At 37.0% G+C, this 18,838-nt stretch overlaps 6 protein-coding genes across 15 annotated transcripts in view; 2 read left to right on the top strand and 4 right to left on the bottom strand.

Annotated features, from left to right (window-relative positions):
• The first annotated feature begins 347 nt into the window (after positions 1-347).
• Positions 348-4,563, top strand: LOC129787119 (ribosomal protein S6 kinase delta-1). The gene is made up of 3 exons (XM_055822448.1): positions 348-586; positions 670-2,799; positions 4,300-4,563. Exons 1-3 carry the CDS (start codon positions 485-487, stop codon positions 4,408-4,410), a joined length of 2,343 nt encoding a protein of 780 aa, XP_055678423.1. The 5' UTR covers positions 348-484; the 3' UTR covers positions 4,411-4,563.
• LOC129787127 (gastrula zinc finger protein XlCGF26.1-like) lies at positions 4,449-6,841 on the bottom strand. The gene is given in 4 exon segments (XM_055822462.1): positions 4,449-5,166; positions 5,169-5,526; positions 5,590-6,603; positions 6,700-6,841. Coding segments are annotated over 3 exon segments (1,926 nt in total). The 5' UTR covers positions 6,577-6,603; positions 6,700-6,841; the 3' UTR covers positions 4,449-4,585.
• Positions 6,842-6,874: 33 nt separating this feature from the next.
• LOC129787158 (60S ribosomal protein L6) lies at positions 6,875-7,784 on the top strand. The gene has a single exon (XM_055822513.1). It carries the CDS (start codon positions 6,941-6,943, stop codon positions 7,724-7,726), a length of 786 nt encoding a protein of 261 aa, XP_055678488.1. The 5' UTR covers positions 6,875-6,940; the 3' UTR covers positions 7,727-7,784.
• LOC129787147 (glycine receptor subunit alpha-2) lies at positions 7,774-12,075 on the bottom strand. Of its 8 annotated transcripts, none has more exons than XM_055822492.1 (9): positions 11,304-12,075; positions 9,936-10,543; positions 9,724-9,868; positions 9,354-9,663; positions 9,151-9,285; positions 8,930-9,030; positions 8,602-8,762; positions 8,381-8,525; positions 7,774-8,316 (listed from the first exon to the last, which is right to left on the bottom strand). In XM_055822492.1, the coding sequence occupies exons 2-9, from the start codon at positions 10,010-10,012 to the stop codon at positions 8,038-8,040; spliced, it is 1,353 nt and encodes a 450-aa protein (XP_055678467.1). In that variant the 5' UTR covers positions 10,013-10,543; positions 11,304-12,075; the 3' UTR covers positions 7,774-8,037. The 8 variants fall into 8 exon arrangements, with proteins under 8 accessions (XP_055678467.1, XP_055678466.1, XP_055678469.1 ...); XM_055822491.1 differs by having other exon boundaries at positions 11,833-12,075; XM_055822494.1 differs by having other exon boundaries at positions 11,341-12,071.
• On the bottom strand, positions 11,542-13,799 carry LOC129790372 (odorant receptor 85c-like). Its single transcript, XM_055827890.1, has 4 exons — positions 13,113-13,799; positions 12,744-13,052; positions 12,523-12,678; positions 11,542-12,446 (listed from the first exon to the last, which is right to left on the bottom strand). The coding sequence occupies exons 1-4, from the start codon at positions 13,797-13,799 to the stop codon at positions 12,369-12,371; spliced, it is 1,230 nt and encodes a 409-aa protein (XP_055683865.1). The 3' UTR covers positions 11,542-12,368.
• Positions 13,800-14,776: 977 nt separating this feature from the next.
• LOC129787150 (flotillin-2) overlaps positions 14,777-18,838 on the bottom strand; it is a 131,420-nt gene continuing 127,358 nt past the window's right edge. For 2 of the 3 annotated variants that reach the window (XM_055822500.1, XM_055822502.1), the window contains one exon: positions 14,777-18,834. In XM_055822500.1, the coding sequence (XP_055678475.1) occupies positions 18,655-18,834 (180 nt within the window). In that variant the 3' untranslated portion in view covers positions 14,777-18,654. The remainder of the gene's footprint in view (positions 18,835-18,838) is intronic. The other variant, XM_055822501.1, reaches the window with a different exon arrangement.

The following is an 18,838-nucleotide window of genomic DNA, read 5'->3' as shown; positions in this document are numbered from 1 at the left end:
TTTTGATTTTTCTTTTTCGCTCTTTGTGCTTGGCGGATATTCTTTGTGAACTATTTCATTAAGCCCTGAAAATGATTCAAAATAATCTTGAGATCTCCTGAGGAATTTTCCAGGAAATTTAAATCAACCTGAAATGTGAAGCAGAGGTCCCTGAATAAAGGATCCCAAGCTAGAGAAGACCTCCGACTCACCAGGAAATGAGTTTTCACGCTTTTCATCTCATTTTGGGAGATTTCAAGCGCCCCCTGACATTCATGAGGGGTCTCCCAGCGCCTAACAAGAGAGCTTACAATGTAAAATAATTTGTGAAAATTAGTAGAGTACTAAAATATTCCAATTTCTATTGTAAAAACTTCAGCCTACTGCGAATTTATCCAGCAGTGTTTGTTTTTGCAAAAATTTTTCAAAGAATTTCCGCGAGTTGAATTTTTCTCGAATTCTCCCCTCCCGGAAGTGATCTGGATGCCGAAAGATCATCCGGGAGATGACAATGGCAGCCGGGGAGGAGGGTTGGGTACACAGTTTCTCAATAAACGACGTCTCGCGACACAAAAAGGGCTACACAATCTACAAAATAACATCAATTGTGAGTCACAAATAACTCTTTTTGCTCTTTATCTCCCCATTCATGAAATGTTTATTTATTTGTATAAATTGTGCTAAATGTAGATATTCCCGAGATACGTTCCCGAAGCACTGTCATGTGTCACTGTATGGAAGCGCTTTAGTGAGATTAAGACTCTCTACAGGGAGATACATCGTAAGCATCGTGCGCTGAAGTTGTCGGGGAAGCTGCCAAAGCTCGAGGATTCCTACTTCTTCCGGAGATTCGATACGGAGGTGATTAGTGAGAGGCGTCAGTATATTTTGGACTTATTGGAATTCATCTCAATCCATCCGGCATTGTATACGAGTGAGGTTTTTGTGAAATTCCTCCGTGGTGGGCATACCCCGAACGTTTCACCGAATCACAAAAGAGGAGGGAATATTGCTGAGATTTGCAAGGATTTATCCATTCCTTTCCAATCGGAAATAGCTCTTATTGACCCAACGCGAGATTCGGAGGCAGAAAGTGATATTCTGCCATTTGATTGCGTGGATTCCATTTCAACCGTTTCCGTAGACACGCTGGGGAACGGCGGGAGTGATCTGTCCAGAAGGGATTCTGTAGTGAGTGACGAAGGGTCCATTGGGTCACTTGCACGAGAACCATCGGTGGCAAGCAATCATCAGTTATCCCTTCAACTCAGTATTTCCCAGGATATTGATTACTTTTTCGATGCTGCTGTGGAATTCAGTCGGGCAATGCAGGCAGAGGTCAATGGGAAGTACCAGGAGAGCTTTGAGAGCTACAAAAAGGGCATTGATACCCTCCTAGTGGGTGCTAAGCAAGACAACGATGTGGAGCGACAGCAAATGGCCAAGGAGAAGGCCACAAAGTACCTAAAACGAGCTGAAAGTATCTGTGAGAATCACATCGTGAAGAAACCTCATCCATTCTCACCCACAGAAACTCAACCGTACTCCCTGGAACGTCCCCTGGCGCACCTTTCACGCTACAAAGTGATTCAAATCGTTGAAACAGTGATGCAGGTGCAGGACACCACGGATAAGAAAATCTACATAATGAAGGCAATTGAAAAGCCTCCAAGCAGTTACTTATTCCTCGGAGCATTCCTTCCACACAAAATTCCCTACATGGTACCCCTTGTGGCATATTTCCAATCAGAATCTTCCATCTACCTACTTCTGCATCAAGCACCTGGGGGGAAACTCTACGACTACATTCGTAATTTCACACCAGGAGAGTATCAAGATGTTCCGGAAATACCCACGAAGGAGGAGCTGGATGAGAAGCCAAAAGAAGAATCTTCAGGTGAGGAAGCAATTAAAAATGCTCCGGAAACTATTGAAGACACTGAAACAGAAGAATCAACCTCAGAGGAGGGAGCAACGTACCGCCCGCCGTCTTTTGAAATTCTCTCCAAAGATATGGACGTCCTGGATTTAGTACACTGCGCTAAATCACTCCTTAAATCAGTATCAAGCACACTTAGACAATCCAAAGGGATTGGGAATGAAGTTGATGACATTGCACTTCCTCCAGTGCTGCAAAACATTCCCGAGGAGTTGGAGAATCTTCCGGAAGATGAGGAAAATCTTCTGAGAGAAATTGAAAAGTTACCTGATGTGGAGAAAAATTCTCCTGAAGCTGCAGAGAATTCAATTAAAGGGACGGAAAATCAAAACAATGAGACAGAGAATCAAAATAAAGAAACAGAGAATCCACCTCGAGAGACAAAAGATCTAAATCTTAACGAATTCAATGACTCATCACCACAAACAGACAAAGATCCACGAAATGATCCGCTGAAGGAATTTGCAGAAAGACCTAAAACACCAAAGAAACACCCCATTCCGGAAGGATGTGTCCGGCAATGGGCCAGGGAATTGGTGATTGCGGTGGATGCTCTGCATCGTCACAATGTCATTTGCTGTGATCTCCATCCGGACAATCTGCTACTGGGTTCGGGTGGGCAGCTTCTACTTACCTACTTCTACTGTCGCCCCAATGCAACGGAACGCTTTCTGCGGCAGGACGCCATGGATGGGGGCTACGTGGCTCCCGAGAGGCCACTCACTGAAGTCTCAGACTGGTGGACTGTTGGGGTCATTCTCTATGAGATTCTCACGCAGACCACCTTCACGGTTCTCCATCCCGGGGAGATGTTTAACTACTACGAGGTGCAATATCCCGAAGTGGAAATTTCCGATGAGGCAAGAGCGCTCATTGATGGGGTAAGTTATTTCATAACTTTTTGTAAATGTTTTGTTTTTTTACATAATGTGGGTGTTGTGGAGTAGTGAGGGGGGTTTGTAGCCTCTTTAGCAGAGCAAAAAAAAGCTTTTTAGTGAGAAAATTGAGTTTTTCAGTAATTTATGGGGCTAAATAAATCAAATTGGATCTTACTGAATCCCGAAAAATCATAAAAACTTGTAAATTAAAAGAAAATAAATGAAAAAGAATAGATAAAAGATATCGGAAGCTCTCAAATAAAATTAAATACTATCTTATCTAATAATTGAAATGTCTACAATTAGACTTGCGATTAATAATTTCTGAGAAAATGAATTGTTCGTCAATGACTCATTTAGCCCCAAAGAAGTCGCTTATTATTTTTAAAATTTATAATTTTTAACCCTAGCTTCCTCTATTTATAAAAAAAAATCACTTTGAGTTTAAAATTCTTGCAAGAATCGACAATATTCGTTTATATTTCAAAAGAAAATAAATAAAAATTAAATTCCTTAAAATATTTTTCAAAAATTTGTTCCCAAGAGGAATTTATCTGGACGAAATTATTCGGATCTTTGGAAATATTCAGATTGTATTCACTAATATTCATATGATTCACCAAGGAAATTCACATATAAAGGGTAGATTCTGATAAAAATCTCTTCTTTTCTTACAAATCGTCAATTTTATAAGATTTTTGGTATTCCGGAAAAAATCTTATAGAATTTTGACATTTTGTTCCTACCTTTAATCGTATTTTTGAAGGAAAATTACTTTTTCAGGCCTCTTCAGAGATCTTTCTGACCACTTTCCTGGACAACACTTTGTTTTTCTTTTCTAGAACGACAATAAAATAGTTTAAAAACACCCATCTGTCAAAATCTTACAGTAAATTTTTAGTTGTTAGGAAAGAAAAGAAAAGATTTTATCAGAATCTACTCCAAAAGTCTAAGCCTTAAATGCTGAAAAAAGACCAAATTCAAGCTGATAAATATTTGTTTTTCAGTTCCAAGATAGCACAGTTGAGGAACAAAACTTTAAAAAATCTGGAAAGCCTAAAAATGAGACTAAATTTTAAATAAAAAATTCCTACATACGTTTTTGGATTTTTTTTCGGTTTTGAGTTGTTCGGTTTTTAGCAAATAATATTCATTTTCGGATGATTCGCTTAAAAAACCAAAATATTCGCCAGATAACCACCCCTTGATTTTTTCCTTTAAGCAATAGCTAAAAATATAAATTCTCTTATCTGTCTTCAAACTCTACCGACATTACCCCTTTTTGTTTGTTTTCTTTTCTGCGATAAAGTATTCAAAATAAATTTTCCATTAAGCTTCTAATCTTCATCTTTTTTGAGAGAGAGAACTGAGAGATAGTTACGCACGCATCGCTAATCTTTTGTTTATTTAAATAATTTTTATTAATAAAATAAATATTAAATCAATTTAATTAAAATTTAAAAGAAGGAATAAACTTATCTGTTCTCTTTTCTCTTCCTGCAGCTGCTTCAGGTGAATCCCAGCGAGAGATTTGGCATTGATGAAATCCTTACGCATGCCTTCTTCCGGAATACTGACTGGGAAGCAGTGAGATCCATGGGGAATCATTCATAGCATCCACCCACACAGACACACCACAAACTCTGTAAATCTTCGTAAATCTCCACGTATTTTATTCCACGCGATATCGTGATTGTTTTTAGAGTTTTAGAGAGAGGAGAAAATAAAAATCTCCCAAATGTTTCCTTTTGAAGGAACATAAAACAATGGACTCTCTTTTCCTATTGCACTAGAGGTGAGTAATGAGAAGCGGCGTGGAGCTTGAGGAGGGATCAAAGGTTCCACCTTCTTGGGGTTCAATGAGAATCCTTCCAGGAGCATCAGGAAGAGCAGCATTTGCAGGTGGTTCGAAAGTGAATTGCAAATCTTCGACGGGAAGTTCTTTGGCAACATCTCGATGAGTCTTCATGTGACTCGAGAGGGTGTCTGTGCGTCGGAAGAATTTCCCACAGACAGTGCATTTGTAGGGTTTCTCACCGGTGTGGATGCGGAGGTGTTTGGCCAGATGGGCGTGCTGGAGGAAGGCTTTTGGGCAGAGGGGGCATGAATGGGGGCGGATGCCTGTGTGGATTTTCTTATGCTTGGAAAATGTCGAGGAGTTCGTGAAGGCTTTGCCGCAGACGTCACATCTGTAGGATTTCTCTCCAGTGTGGATTTTTATGTGTTCATTGAGATTGGCCGTGCGGGCAAAAGATCTCTGGCAGATGGGACAGGGGAAAGGACGTTCCCCACTGTGTGATCGCATGTGAACCTTGAGATTCCCAGCAAAACCAAAAGCATGCCCACAGACGGTGCACTGGAAGGGTTTCTCTCCGTATGGACCATTTTGTGGTTCCGGAGACTTGTTGGATGTGTGAAGGATTTATGACAGAGTGTGCAGACGAAGGGCTTCTCACCCGTGTGGATTCTTTCGTGCTTCAACAGATCAGCTTTTTTGCCGAAATTCTTCCCACAACTTTGACAGCCGTGTGGGCGACTCTCCCGGTGATGCTTCCGGCGATGATGCTCGAGATCTCTTGCCTGTGTGAAGGGAATTCCACACACTTCACAAGGTTCTGCATCAGGGCCTTCGTGCTTCTTCATGTGCGCCATGAGACTCGTATCAATGGCAAAATCCTTGAAGCAGTATTTGCAGCGACTCGGCTTCTCTGTGTGCATCTTCTTGTGATTCTGTGGATGAAAATCAATGATCAATGAAAATCCATACCAGTTGCCTTTCCTGCAAACGCATACCTTGAGATTCCTGTGCTGACTGAAGGCTAATCCGCAAAAATCGCATTTGTAGGGACGATCTCCTGTGTGCTTCCGCATGTGCTTCTGCAGATCACTCGACTGGGCAAACTTCCAGCCACATTCAGGGCATTCATGAGGGCGGATACCGAGATGACGCTTCATGTGCAACGCCAGAGTTCCGGACATTGTGAAGGAGCGCCCACAGATATTACAGCTGAAGGGGCGGATTTTATTATCGCGCTTCTGCCATTCCAAATTACCCTGCAATTCCTTTGATTTCACTTCTGGGGGCTCTTCTGATGCTATCTCAGGACTTCCCGGACAAACCCTTTCATCATCTGACGAACAAATTGTTTGGTGCCCTTCTGATGGACCTTCTTCGTATTTTTCATGACTCTCCAGATGCTCCAGAAGTAGCCCAATTTCAATGAAAATTGCTGAACAGTCTGGACACTCAAAGAAATCCGCATTAGCGTGAACGAAGATGTGCCTAATGAAGGATGATTTCTCATCAAAATAACTTTCACAGAAGCAGCATTGATGGGACTTCCTGGCAGGTACTTCATGATCCTTCATTCGATGAAGGTGCTTTTCAGCAATTGAAGAGAATTCCTTCGTACAATCTTTGCAACTCTGCTTCTCATTTTTTACTTTCCTTCCTTTCTGAGATTTTGATTTCTTTCCCTCTTTTTTCTGGATGAAATTCTGATCACAGGATGTAGTTTTACTGTCTTCTCCTTTGCTTTCTTTGCTTGGAATGTTGATATTTTTGGGGTTTTCAGTATCACAGCTCTTGTCTTGTTCCTCGACAATTTGTTGGATTTGTTGAGATTCTCCATCAATTTTTTGAGTTTCTTGAGCATTTTCTTCGCCTGGAAGTACTTCCTGGGGCACTTGTTGAATGAGTGGGAGTGATAAGGCAGGTACCCGGACGGTGATGTTATTTATCAGATGAAACTCAACTGCTGGAACAATCGGCGTAGTCATTTTTCACCCAAAAATTAAGATAAAATGCTAAAAACAAAAGAAATTGCAAAAATATTTATAAAAATTTTGAGGTTATAAAATTGTTTTTCAATATTTTTGAATTAATAAAGAAGTTATGCTTACACATTTGCACATAAAATAAAACATGTAGAAAACATTAATGTATAAGCACAACAAATAAGTAAAATTACTTTAATTTAATATTTTTAAAAACATTTTGGAATTTTAGGCGATATTTTTGTTTTCTTTTTGGGTGTTTTGTGACTGCTGCCACCTGCCGTATTTTTACGTACTTGGTATGACAGCTGGATAACCTCAATCCTTTTCCATCAAAAAGTTTGTTCGCATTACACGTGTTGTTGCGATGGCTCCAACAGAAACAGTGAAAAAGGGTGTTAAAAAGGCCCCAAAGAAGTTCGCCAAGGCCAAGAACTATGACTTGGGATGTGGAATAATGCGATATTCGCATTCGCAGAACTTCAAACGTAAGGCATTGTTCCGTTTCAAGGGACCAAAAACTCCCAAGACCCCGAAGCCGAAAGTCGCCATTACGGTGACTAAGAAAATCGGTGGGGCCAACAACGGGGGTGAGCGTGTGGTGAAGCTGCAGAAACCCAAGGCATACTACCCAACCAAGCCGCGTGTGCAGAAGCGCCCTGCCCGTCAGTTGTTCCGCAATCATGTCCGGAAGACACGCAATACCATGGTTCCCGGACGTGTGCTCATTCTCCTCGCTGGACGGCACCAGGCGAAACGTGTTGTTCTCCTGAAGGTTCTCCCATCGGGGCTGCTTCTCGTCAATGGCCCATACTTCCTCAATGGATGCCCAATGCGCAGGATTTCGCAGAGGTATGTGATTGCAACGAAGACCGTGGTCAACTTGGGCAAATTCAAGCTCCCTGCCCACATTGATGACAAGTACTTCAAGCGGGCAGCCAAGAAGAAGACCCGCCGTGCCGAGGGTGACATCTTTGCGCAGAAGAAGGAGCAGTACGTCCCATCGGAGCAGCGAAAGGAGGACCAGAAGGTCGTTGATGGAGCTATTAAGGATGCCCTGCGAAAGAGGACTGACCGTAAGGTTATCTCGCAGTACCTCAAGGCCCTCTTCCGTCTCCACTCGTCGCAGTACCCACACAGGATGAAGTTCTAAGAAAAAGATCCATTGTATTTCCAGGATGTGTGAGGAAATAAACAGGCTGAAGAGATGACTTTTTTTTCTTTTATTCTCTACAATTTCTCTTGGGGCTAATTTGATGGATTTCCTGACTAGTTTTTTTCTTCTTTGTTTCATTTCTAACACAAAAAAATCCCAAACTGGAGGTCACCCTATGAGGGAACATTGGCTAGCCCTTTGGCGCTTCGTCGTGTGCTTCAAATTGACTGGAAATTTTCTCCCGGACAAAGATTTCTCGCAATCATTTTGCATTTGATTATATCTGCTCCTCTCCCAAAATACCCCAATTACAGATACTCATAGAACATGTACCAGTAGGTGCAGTTGAGGACAGTAAAGAGGAAGGGGAAGAAGACGCGTGAGAAGCGATCGATGTTGATTGCTCGCCGGAGACGAATCTGAGCAGGAGTGAGCTTCGGTGGGTCTTGTTTTTCACCTTCCGGCGGTACTTCAAGCGGCAATTGAGGTGGTAATGCTTGTGGAGCATTCAGGAGCATACTGTTCTCCTGACGCTGAATCCACGGGACGCCTCCATCAGTGGAATTCTCCCGCTCCTGCCTAGCTATCTGCAGGAAAAGAAAATTTAATATTTTTATTTCTTCTGTTTAGCTTTCATTTGAAGCATCTTACGGAGTTCCTGGAAATGCTGTAGCGTCCCTTCGAAGACAATTCATACATTTTGTCTCCTTTCTCCGAGGAGGATGTCTTTGGGGGTGGTGTATCACCCAGAACAATATTAACCAAGCAGTACTCCATGAGTGCCATGAAGACGAATCTGGAAGAAAATTTTAGAATTTGTTGAGAATTCCGGGAAATTGAGGGGTTTTGGTGAATCCTGAACGAGTACTAACATCGTGCAGACAGACATGAAAGCATCCACGGCCTTCAGGTAGGACACTGGTGGCAGGGATGCCTGGGATTTAGCGTGCTGCGTCGAGAGAGTCAGTAAGCTCGTAACACCGAGAGTTACGCGAGCTGGAGCGGCTTCAGGTTTAATCCAAAAACTAACCCACTGCAAAGGAAAAATTCCCGATCATGAAGAATCGAGGAGTCTCAGGAAGTATCCAAGAAGGTTTAGGAAGTTCTTGGGATTTCTTTTGAGTAGCAGAAGTATTTTTTATGACGATGATGGTAAAAGAAAACAGATTGAAAGGATTTTCTTTGCGTGATTTTTCTCACCGACATGATGACGATCAAGCACGTAGGGACGTAGGTGTGGAACAGGTAGTACCCCAGACGGCGTTTCAGCACAAAGACAACTTCCAAGCATGTAAAATTCCCTGAAAAATAGATATTAATTTGAAAGAAAATGAATAATAAAGTTAAGAAATTAAAAAAAATTGTTTTAATTCGTGGATCTGGAATATCTTCAAAAATATTCTTCCTCTTTTGGTTCTGACCTGTAGAGTAGACTTGAGTACAATCAGCCGTGTAATTCCTCACCAGTGCTAGCTGAGGCAGCTCAATGTTCTCATCCACAACGAGCGGTACATCCGGATCCCATTGGAAGATCATATCATCCGTCGTGTGAGACACTGAAAGAAACAATTTCCTCAGGAAAATCAATAGGAAGGACTTCTTTAGCAACTTCCTGGCCACTCACAGCTCTCCATCTGCAGTTTACACTCCTGCGTATCGTGAGGGTAGATGATAAAGTTCATAGCGCACGAGAGACGCAGCGTGAGCTTCACCATGTAGAGGATTGTCTTGTCCTTGTAGAGCCACATGTAGTGATTGGGGATGGTCATTGTTTGAAATGTAACGGATTTGGCATTCTTGAAGAAGCTATCCGGGCGCCACATGTGCTTCAGCCACTCCACTTCCAGCAAACGATACTCTGACGTCATATTCTCAGGCAAACGCAGCCGGTGATCCTTCCACGTTTGAGCGAAGAAAATATCCGCCGCATAGGTCTGGGAACAAATGCAAAGAATTATTTTTTTAAAGATCTTTTAGGAATTCCTGAGACTGACCATTGAAGTCTCATCGATGGAATCCAAACCCATGACGGTTACGTGGAAGAAGACAGTTGTTGGGCTACCCTCCTTCTTCGGTGGACGCATCTTATCGTAGCTCTTGTGATCCTCCGGAAGGATGTCGTTGAATGTTAAGCCCGTCCTGAAAGAACTAAAGAGAATTAAAAGAAACGCCCCTTTGTGCTAAATGATTCCACAATTTTACTCACTGATGCTCCCCACTGCAGCTCCTGACGTTGAAATCAGCAAGAAGACACAGAGCCCCGAAGAAAATTCTCCGGAACATGGCGTATCGGGAAAATTACTTTTAGGATCAGCGGCGTTTTGAGAACAAATGTCGTCACTGAGGAGCATCCAGACTGCGCGCAATGGATGGAGAATTAGCAGATTGAGGAGAGACTCTCCACCTCAACTTTTTTTTTTCCTGCGGCGGGAGGTGGTGGCAGCCACTTGACGATATGTGGTGTAGCCCGCACCGTGTGGGCGTACGAACAATGTCCTAGTTACTCCGCGACCGAGAGAGGGTCCTTGAGTAAATCAGCCTCGTCAGCGATTAGCGGTGCAGCTTCTTTAAACAACTTCCTCCCCATCTCTCGCACAGACACACAGACAATGTCATCATCAATCTCCTCCGTGGATCTCCACGATGAGGAGGAGCATGAAGCTTGGCTGACTCGACAGACTTTTTTTTTGTATTGGAGGAGCTTTTTTTTTTGTTGTTCAGCAGTACCAGGAAGTACCACAATTCTTTAGAGCAGTGATGAAGACAATAAATTGAGGATTTAAATTATCCGGTCAGGAAGCTTCTTTATATTCACTGCATGACACAGAAAAATTTTAATTGAGGAGGTAAGCAAAAGGAAAGTTTATCTCCGAAGCAAGATTGAAAGGAATGGATGAAGAAAAGTTTCAAAATGTTTTTAAAGCTTTAAGAAAATTAAAATCATTAGAAAATTTTAACAAAGATTTTTTTCTTTAAAAGGAGGAGAAAGTCAGACGATTCCCTAATTTTTCTCATTTTTCTTTAAGATCATAAATCAAAGACTTGAGCTTATAATGATGGATTATTTCAAGATTTTCTTTTTTCTAATTTTTAGGGCACCATGGGCAACATTATAAAATTAAAACATAATAATGCAAACCAATTTCCTTTATTTATACACTTAAGAAATTAATTAAATTTTCTTATGTTAAAAAATTTTTTTGTTGCAAAAATTTTCCAAAGGAAAAGATTAAAGATTTTTTTCCAGAAATAGAAAAAAAACAACCTTGAAATAGAAAGGTTTTTATATACCTATGTAAAAAATATTTTTTTTATGATTAAGAAAATCACCAATTTTAACCCAGATTATTGTCCAGAAAATATTTAAAAAATATTCAGGAAGTCTGTCTTCAAAATTGTTCAGAAGAATCAATTTTTATTCGATTTACTTAAAATTTCATGAAGGAATTTCCAAAATTCTTTCTTTAACCAAATCTTTTCGATTTTTATGATTTTTTAAATCATTTTTATGCATTTAAAGCAAAATTGCAGAGCGCAACTAAAATGGACAAATCTGGTTTAATAAAATACGTACCTATAATTAAAGCTTAAAAGAAAATCTTTAAATGAACCTCTTCGTACTTTGCAGGAATTGAAATTCAGAATAATTCACTAAAATTCAAACTTTTTTTTGTAGTAATTTTGATAGAAAACTTCTCAATAAAGTTAGTAGGCATTAGGCAATTACGATAAAAAACACGATTTAAACAATTTTTAAACAAATCTTTTAAAAGGCTATTTGATTAAAAAAAAAGTTGAAAATTAACAAAAAATAAACTAGAAATTTTTTTTTATTAAAAGAAAATACTTTTTTAGTAAGTGAAGTTTCCATCCACTAGAATTTATAATTGTAAAATTCATTAAAACATTAACAATTTATTTCAGAAAGATTTTTTTTTAATAATTTAATCATCTTTGAGTCCAAATTATCCAAGTTATCGTTCACAAAATTAATTTAGATTTCACTACACCACATAAGATTAAAAATTGCAGAGGATTTTTAAATATTTTCAAAGCTTTAAAGCTTTTATTAATTTTTAAATATAAAGAATAACGACACTCACGAATTTTTATTCAATTTTCATTTTTTCTTCACAAAAGCTCACTGATAAATCCTCAAAAAAAAAAAAAAAAACGTGAAGACAATTCGTTGCAGGCCCTTTGTGGTGGAGCCGAAGGATTAATCCATTTGCATAAATTCCTCCACCACACTCAATTGAGGATTTTATGCATTTTTCTCTTCACTTTTCACTTTTTCTTCTTCCAATTTTTCCGCGTCCACAGACCGCACTGCGAGACAACTGAGCAGATCCCTTCGTGGGTGAGCGCTTAAATAGCTTCCTGGTGGGTGAATCCTTAGCAGACAAAGCGCCGCAACCTCTTGTGGTTACGTTGGGGGTGTGTGTGGAGCGTGCAAAGTGGCTCTCAAAGGGGGGCACTTTGAGGAGAAAATGACTTCGAAATGTTTAACATGCAAATTTTTGCGCGATGCAGGAGAAAATCAATGAGGTGGCGGTGTACCCTCCCACCACCATTGCGCTCCTTATTTTTAAAGGACACACACACACAATGTAGTTAAATGTGGGGGAAGGATGTAAATTTAGAAAGAGGATCGATCTGCAGTGTCATAGTAAACGGACCGGAGGAGGGTAAAGTATGAAAAAGCTGTGCTAAGGATCTGTAGGAAAATCAATTAATTAATCAATTTTAAAGGACAATTTCTTTGATTTGCTTTCAATTTTTGGGGGACTTACAGCCGTGAAGCTCCGAAGGGAGACAACGGAGAATTTCCCGGCTGTGAGGCTGAGTGGCTTCTGAGCACGCATAATCATCAACAGGATACATTTTTGATATTTTGCATCCTCTCTGTACCACTGAGATGAAAAAGCTCCCGAGGAAATACTTTGACTCTGCAAAAGAGAACATTTTGTAGGAGAATTTTTTGCTCCTTTTGCCTTCTTTCACGCAATCTTACGCTCTCCTGAAGAACATTCCCATAGTAGCAGAGACAGAAGACCTGCCAGAGGGCACAGATGAGAAACACAATGTACTTGAACCAGATATCAAAGTGAACATCTGGGTTTGTTGCCTGAAACCCCACGAGGCAGATCATGAGGGAGCTCAGGACGAAATTGCAGAGAATTGAGAAGTTGTAGATGCTTTCCATTTCAGCGCAGAGATCAATGAGGATGATATGTCGCTCAATGGCTTCCTTGAGACGGGCATTTCTTAATCTTTTAGCCCTCCTGGGAGTTGTGATTATGGCTAAATGCTTTGCTAGGGTCTGAAAGGACAGCAGAATTGAGTGGGAGAGATTTATCAGAGTTGGCAACACATCCTATACCTTAAATTGCATTGAGAGTTGCGTAATGAAGCACCCAAAGAAGAGATCCGTGCCCAGGATACCGATCATTGCAACAAATCCACCCCAATTTTGCTGAGCATAGATAATCATGTACATATTCCCCTTCGTGGCGTCAAAGGGATACCAAATGAAGTAGGGCAGCAACCGGTTGTAAACTCCTGTGTCTGCATAGTCGATAAAAGACATAATGAGCGGCATTAGGTTAAAGACCCAAATAAGGATCATGTAGGATGCAGAGAAGTAAATCATAATAAGGTATGACTGCCGACGTGTCTCCATAATTTCATATTCCTTCTGCTCATCTTCACTCTTTGGAAAAATCCTCTCTAACTCATTGACAATCCACGTGAGTCTCTTCCTATTCCACCAAATCATATTCATCTTAATAATTGATATAGTTGAGAAGATCGTACACGGAGCCAGGGCTGTAAACTCCAGAAAAACCTCCTCTTTGCCTGGTTCCCAGGCAACGTAGAAGTAAATGAGCTCCCCCACAACACAGAGGAAGTGATTGACGTATGAAGACCACCACCACAGATTCTTCAGCCATGGTATCCGATAGCCAGGATGTGGGTCAAAGGGAACGAGCCCAATGGTGCCAAAGAGAAAGTAGGGAATCACCACAAAATCCCTAAAACGAATACGAGTTTTACGCGCTTCAATCATGACTGGTCAGAGAAGCAACCCATCAGTGCCCTTTTATGCTCAACGCATCTCTTGATTAATCATTAATATGCTGGGAGTGCTTTGGGGCTTTAAAGCTTTTTGATTAACTTCTCAAATTGATTTCCATTTGACGGCTAAATGGGGGTTCAATTAGCCATGGAGAATCTTCAAAGTGATTTTTCTTCCAATTTAGGGATGGGGGGGGCTACTTCAAAGGTTTCGCTGAAGTTCTAGTTTGAGCTTGTTAATTCCGTGAAGAACAGAAATAGAATTTTCTTTGAATGTCTTATAAAGAATTTGCAGAAAAAAGGAAGTCAGTTTGTAAATATGTAATTAAATAATTCAAAAATGTTTGAAGATAAAAATAAATCAAGCACCTTAAAACAGGCCTTAAAAATTTGTGCGGGAGTTATTTTTGAGTCATCAAAAATTTTTTCTTGGAAAAGTAATTCCTAAAATAGATAGTTTTAAAAAATCTTAAATACTCATTGAATTATTGTTCAAACTTTGTGAATATTTTATGCAATTTAACCCAGATATTCATTATTTAGTACACTCGAAAAATATTATTTGTAGATTTTAAGTGCATAAAAGCTCTTTATTTAAATAAAAGTCAAATAGATTCAGTAAAATAATGAGTTTTAGAACTTCTTAAATCAACATTTATAAGAATTTTAGTTAAGAATGATCTTTTCAATGCAATTTTGAAAACTTTTTGAGCATGTCTCGGTCAAAATGAGATTTTTAACCAGGAAATGTTCATTTTAATTTTGCTAAATAAGGCAGAATAAAGTCCAATATTGATAATCAAATTAACGGGCGTAGTTTATTCAGAAAACCTGGTTGCTATTTGGAAAATAATTTATAGGAAAAACTGTCTCCTTCACGCTATGTTGTACCTTTAAAACCTTTTCTTTAAAAGGTAAAAGGCGAAGAATCTTTTGGAACGTTTTTGGGACTGAAAACAATAAAAACAATTAAATTTTTAATATTTTTATTAAAATTTCGAGTTATACACTTTTTTGTTCACATCAAATTTAATTTAATTCATGCCCTTATTTATGCGAATTCTCAAGAAGCTAAATCTTTTTTTTTCTGCTCTTTTTTTTTCAAATAGAATTTAATCGTGGAAAAAAGAAAAAAATCTGTAGAGTTTCTCATTCAGTATTTTGTTTCTTGGAAGATATTGTGTTGCTTCTTAAAAATTTTCTTCAGCTTAAAATCTCGTTAATTTCTTTTAATAAAAAACTAAAATTGTGATGCGAAAGTGGTTTTGAAAATCGCATTTTATTTTCATTTAGTAAAAAAAGAAAATATTCTTGAGCATTGTGGAGGAAAGTCAATGCTTTTAGCGCCACAACAATTAAGGAAATGCACGTAAAATGCTGGGATTTTTTTTTTATTATTCTCTTAAAATGATTTGATAGAAATAGTTTTGTTTTAGTTCTTTTAAAATATGGAAAGATTTCATGTGTTTTGTATATAAATTGTAGGTATTATTCTGTGTTTTTTAATGAGTTTGTTTTTCTTCTTTTCTGTAAATAGATTTGTTTTTTTTAATTTTAAAGAACAAAGGTACAATATACTTAATTCAGTACCATTTCCTTAAAGAAAAAGAAGAAGAATTTAAAGATAGGATCGTCCATTTTCCGCCTTGTTGTTTCTAGTTACGTCCTAGTTTGTTTTTTATTTTCTCTTCTAAAATATATTTTTTAACTCCTTGGTATTATTCTTTTTGTTTCTTCGGTAAATATACTTTTTTTCTGCTCTATTTTATTATACCCATTACGTTGACTAAAATAATTAACCCCTAACTAATTCTTTGCTCTCTTCTCAGAAATACAATCATAAAAAATTTTCAAAATGAGGTATTTTTTACGAGAAGATATTGGGATTATTTTCATTTTCTTATTCTTTGAATCATTGTTACGGATTTACTTTTTTTTCTATTTATTCTGTCTAATTTCACTCACCTTCCATAGGCAGAGGTGAGATCTTCTCATGAAGAAAAACTCTTTGGAAAAAAAAACTTAATGTCTTTGAGGTTTTCTTTCTTTCTATGTTTTATATGAAAAATTCGTTTTTTTTAATCCTGTAAAAAAGAGATTAGTGAATACTGAAAAATTAATAAAAAAAAGTATTGGAAATATTACATTTTAAATGATTGAAACGGTTAAAAATCTACGTTAGTTTTTAAAGGATTTTTTTCATCTTTCTCAATTTTTTTTGAACAATTTTGAACACATTTATTTCATGTTAAATCTTCCTTCTTTTTTTTAATCTTTAATTTGTTTTTCTATCATTATTTTAATAGAAAATAGATTTTTTTGCTATCGTACATTTTATTTTCTAAAAATTTTCTACGTGTTTCTTCTTATCATTTAACAAAGAAAAATTTGAAATAGAATAAGAAAAATTCACCGAAATATGCGAAGATTGAAAAAATTACTGAATTGCAATGCCAAAAATGCCTCAAAAAGCTTCCTTTTTAAGTGAAAATTCTTTTATGCGAAAATACATTTTCTTTTCAAAAAATTTATCATATAGGAAGAGTTTTCTACGACTCTTTAATTTTTTCTGGGGACGGATTTTCTTTTAAAAGTTGTTTTTGCTATATTTTTCAGGGGGAGGGGTATTTACACAAGCATACATTTTTTTGTTTAATTTTATGTCTACCTAGAGAGGATTCTAAAAAGGGTTTTGATGCTCTCTCTGCTAGTTTTTTTTTGAGAGCTTGATGGGATTTTTTTCTTTAAATTCTCTTTGGGAACTTACTTTAACAATCTACACACCTTTTTTTTCTTTTAATTCTTCATTAAGTTTAACTCTCTTTTATCGTATAACACCACACTCTTTGGCCCCGAATTTTTCCAACAATCATCGAGTGAAGCGCATTCAAAAGAAAAATTTTACGCAAGAGAAATGAAAGAAGAAACATCTATAGAAATTTCTGATTATTTTCTTTTATACCCGAAGAATTCAGTAACTTTTTTCATCTTCAAGTTATGTATTTATAAAAAAAAATTATTGAATTTAATAAAGAAAAGAATCTATACATCTTTATTGCAGCTTAAGACAAAATACTCGCGTAAGATGTGAATTTTCAGAAAGAAAATATTTTCTTACATTAATGCATTTCATTCTTTTTACTGCATTTTCTGCTGCTAAAAAGTAAAAATTCTCTGCTAATTTCTACTTTTAGCACATTCTGTACTCTTTCATATTTCTTTCGTGAAATATAACTTCAATTTTCACCTCATTTTTAGTTTTCTTTTGGTTAACTATTACAATATCAAAAATAATTCTGTGTAGAGTATTTTTTTTTCTTTCTACTTCATCGTATTTGTTGTCCCTCAATAGTTATTCTTTTTCTACAATCCACTGTTATATTTCATTTTAAGGAGTTTTCTGTTTTTTTTAAAGAAAATTTAATATCTTGCTTTAAGTGAGGGGATTTTATAGAATTAATTCTCGAGTTTTCTTTTTTATGAATCCTTGTTTAAGCTTTAAAAATCATTGGTTTTAATTAAAAAAAAAAAGATTTTTTTTCCAAAAAAGAAATAATATGGCGGATTGTTTAAGAAATTATGGCGTCATAACGCTTATTTGAAATCAACTTCACATGTTAAATAAATATTTTTCGTGTGAAGTTGGCTTCAATTTAATTTTATGACACTATCTCGCCTTTTTGTTTTATTTTCAGTTTTTAGATGATAAAATAGAGTTTTTGATGGTTAAATTTTCTTTAGACTTTAATCAAATTAAATTTAATTCTATAAACTTTAATAAACATTTGACCTTTGTGACGTGATTTCTATAAAACGTAAAATGCTTATTTTGATGTGAAAATTTAAACTAAGCCTTTTCCAAGTGAAGCATTAATTAAAATATCTTAAAAAAAACGTTTTTAAAGCTTAAGAGATAATTCAAAAAGAAGTATATATTTTGCAAATCGTAGAATCAATTTTATAAAATCCCACATCAGTTTTTTATTTTAAGTTTAGTTTTCTTTTAATTAGCATGATCAATTTACTTAATTTTCTTTCTTCAATTTATACTTAATCTCATCTCAAATAGTTTTCTTTTAAACACTTTTTTTTCTTCTATAAATCTACTTTTCCACCATTTTTTAAGGCATTAAAATTTAGAGAATAAATTGCCAATTTATGTCCACTTTACATTTACTATTTTTTTACCTTAGCTACACTTTTTCCTTACTCAATAGCAATTTTCTTTTCAAAAGGATTTCTTTTTATCTATTTTTTAGTGTTAGTGTTCTCAATGTTTTCACCTCAATCTCTTTTGCAAATTACATACACTTATCTGTGGAAAATATTCTATATGGGAGAAAAATATTTTTTTAATTATATAGAAATTATTTTTGGCAGTTCAAGTGAAATGATCTGTTTTATAGGTTCCTTTCTGACCCCATTTTTTTTCTTACTTTCTCCATACTACAATATTATACTGAAAAGCTCTGGTAACAATCACACTGACTTGACTGAGAAAGGATTGTTTCTTTTTTTTTTCATTAATATACTTATAAGAAAATGGATCATTGGTTTAAAAAAAGAAATACTTTCTTATATCAAAAAAATGTTAGTATAAACACAAGAAATTAAACCCCAAATATTAGGGGCAAAGTTAAACAAATTGCGCAATGTGCATTATCTTATGGCAAAAGAAATTCGCGCATTTCTTTTCTTTGTACTTGTGAAATTAAAAAAATAAAAAATCAACAAATTGTGTAGCATCAAAAGGGTATAACAAAAAAAAAGTTCATAAAGTGTTTTAAAGAAAAAAATATTTTTTGTGAAAATAATAAAAAAAAAACTTGCGTGTGGTTGAATTAAATTCACGCCTTGGCTCCGGGAATCTTGGAGAAAACTTTGGACACATCCACACCTGTTAGTGCATTGATGGCCGGTGGAAGTTGCCCCACGAGACGTGTCACGTCTCCAGTTGTGCTATCATTGCCACCAATGAGCACAATTTCATCCGTTTTAGCCAATGGGGCGGCTACTTCAGCAGCAATCTGT

This window comes from Lutzomyia longipalpis, chromosome 1 (genome assembly GCF_024334085.1).
Source record: "Lutzomyia longipalpis isolate SR_M1_2022 chromosome 1, ASM2433408v1".
Lineage (NCBI taxonomy): Eukaryota > Metazoa > Arthropoda > Insecta > Diptera > Psychodidae > Lutzomyia > Lutzomyia longipalpis.
The sequence above is the reverse complement of the archived record's forward strand: the minus strand, read 5'-3'. Positions and strand labels throughout refer to the sequence as shown.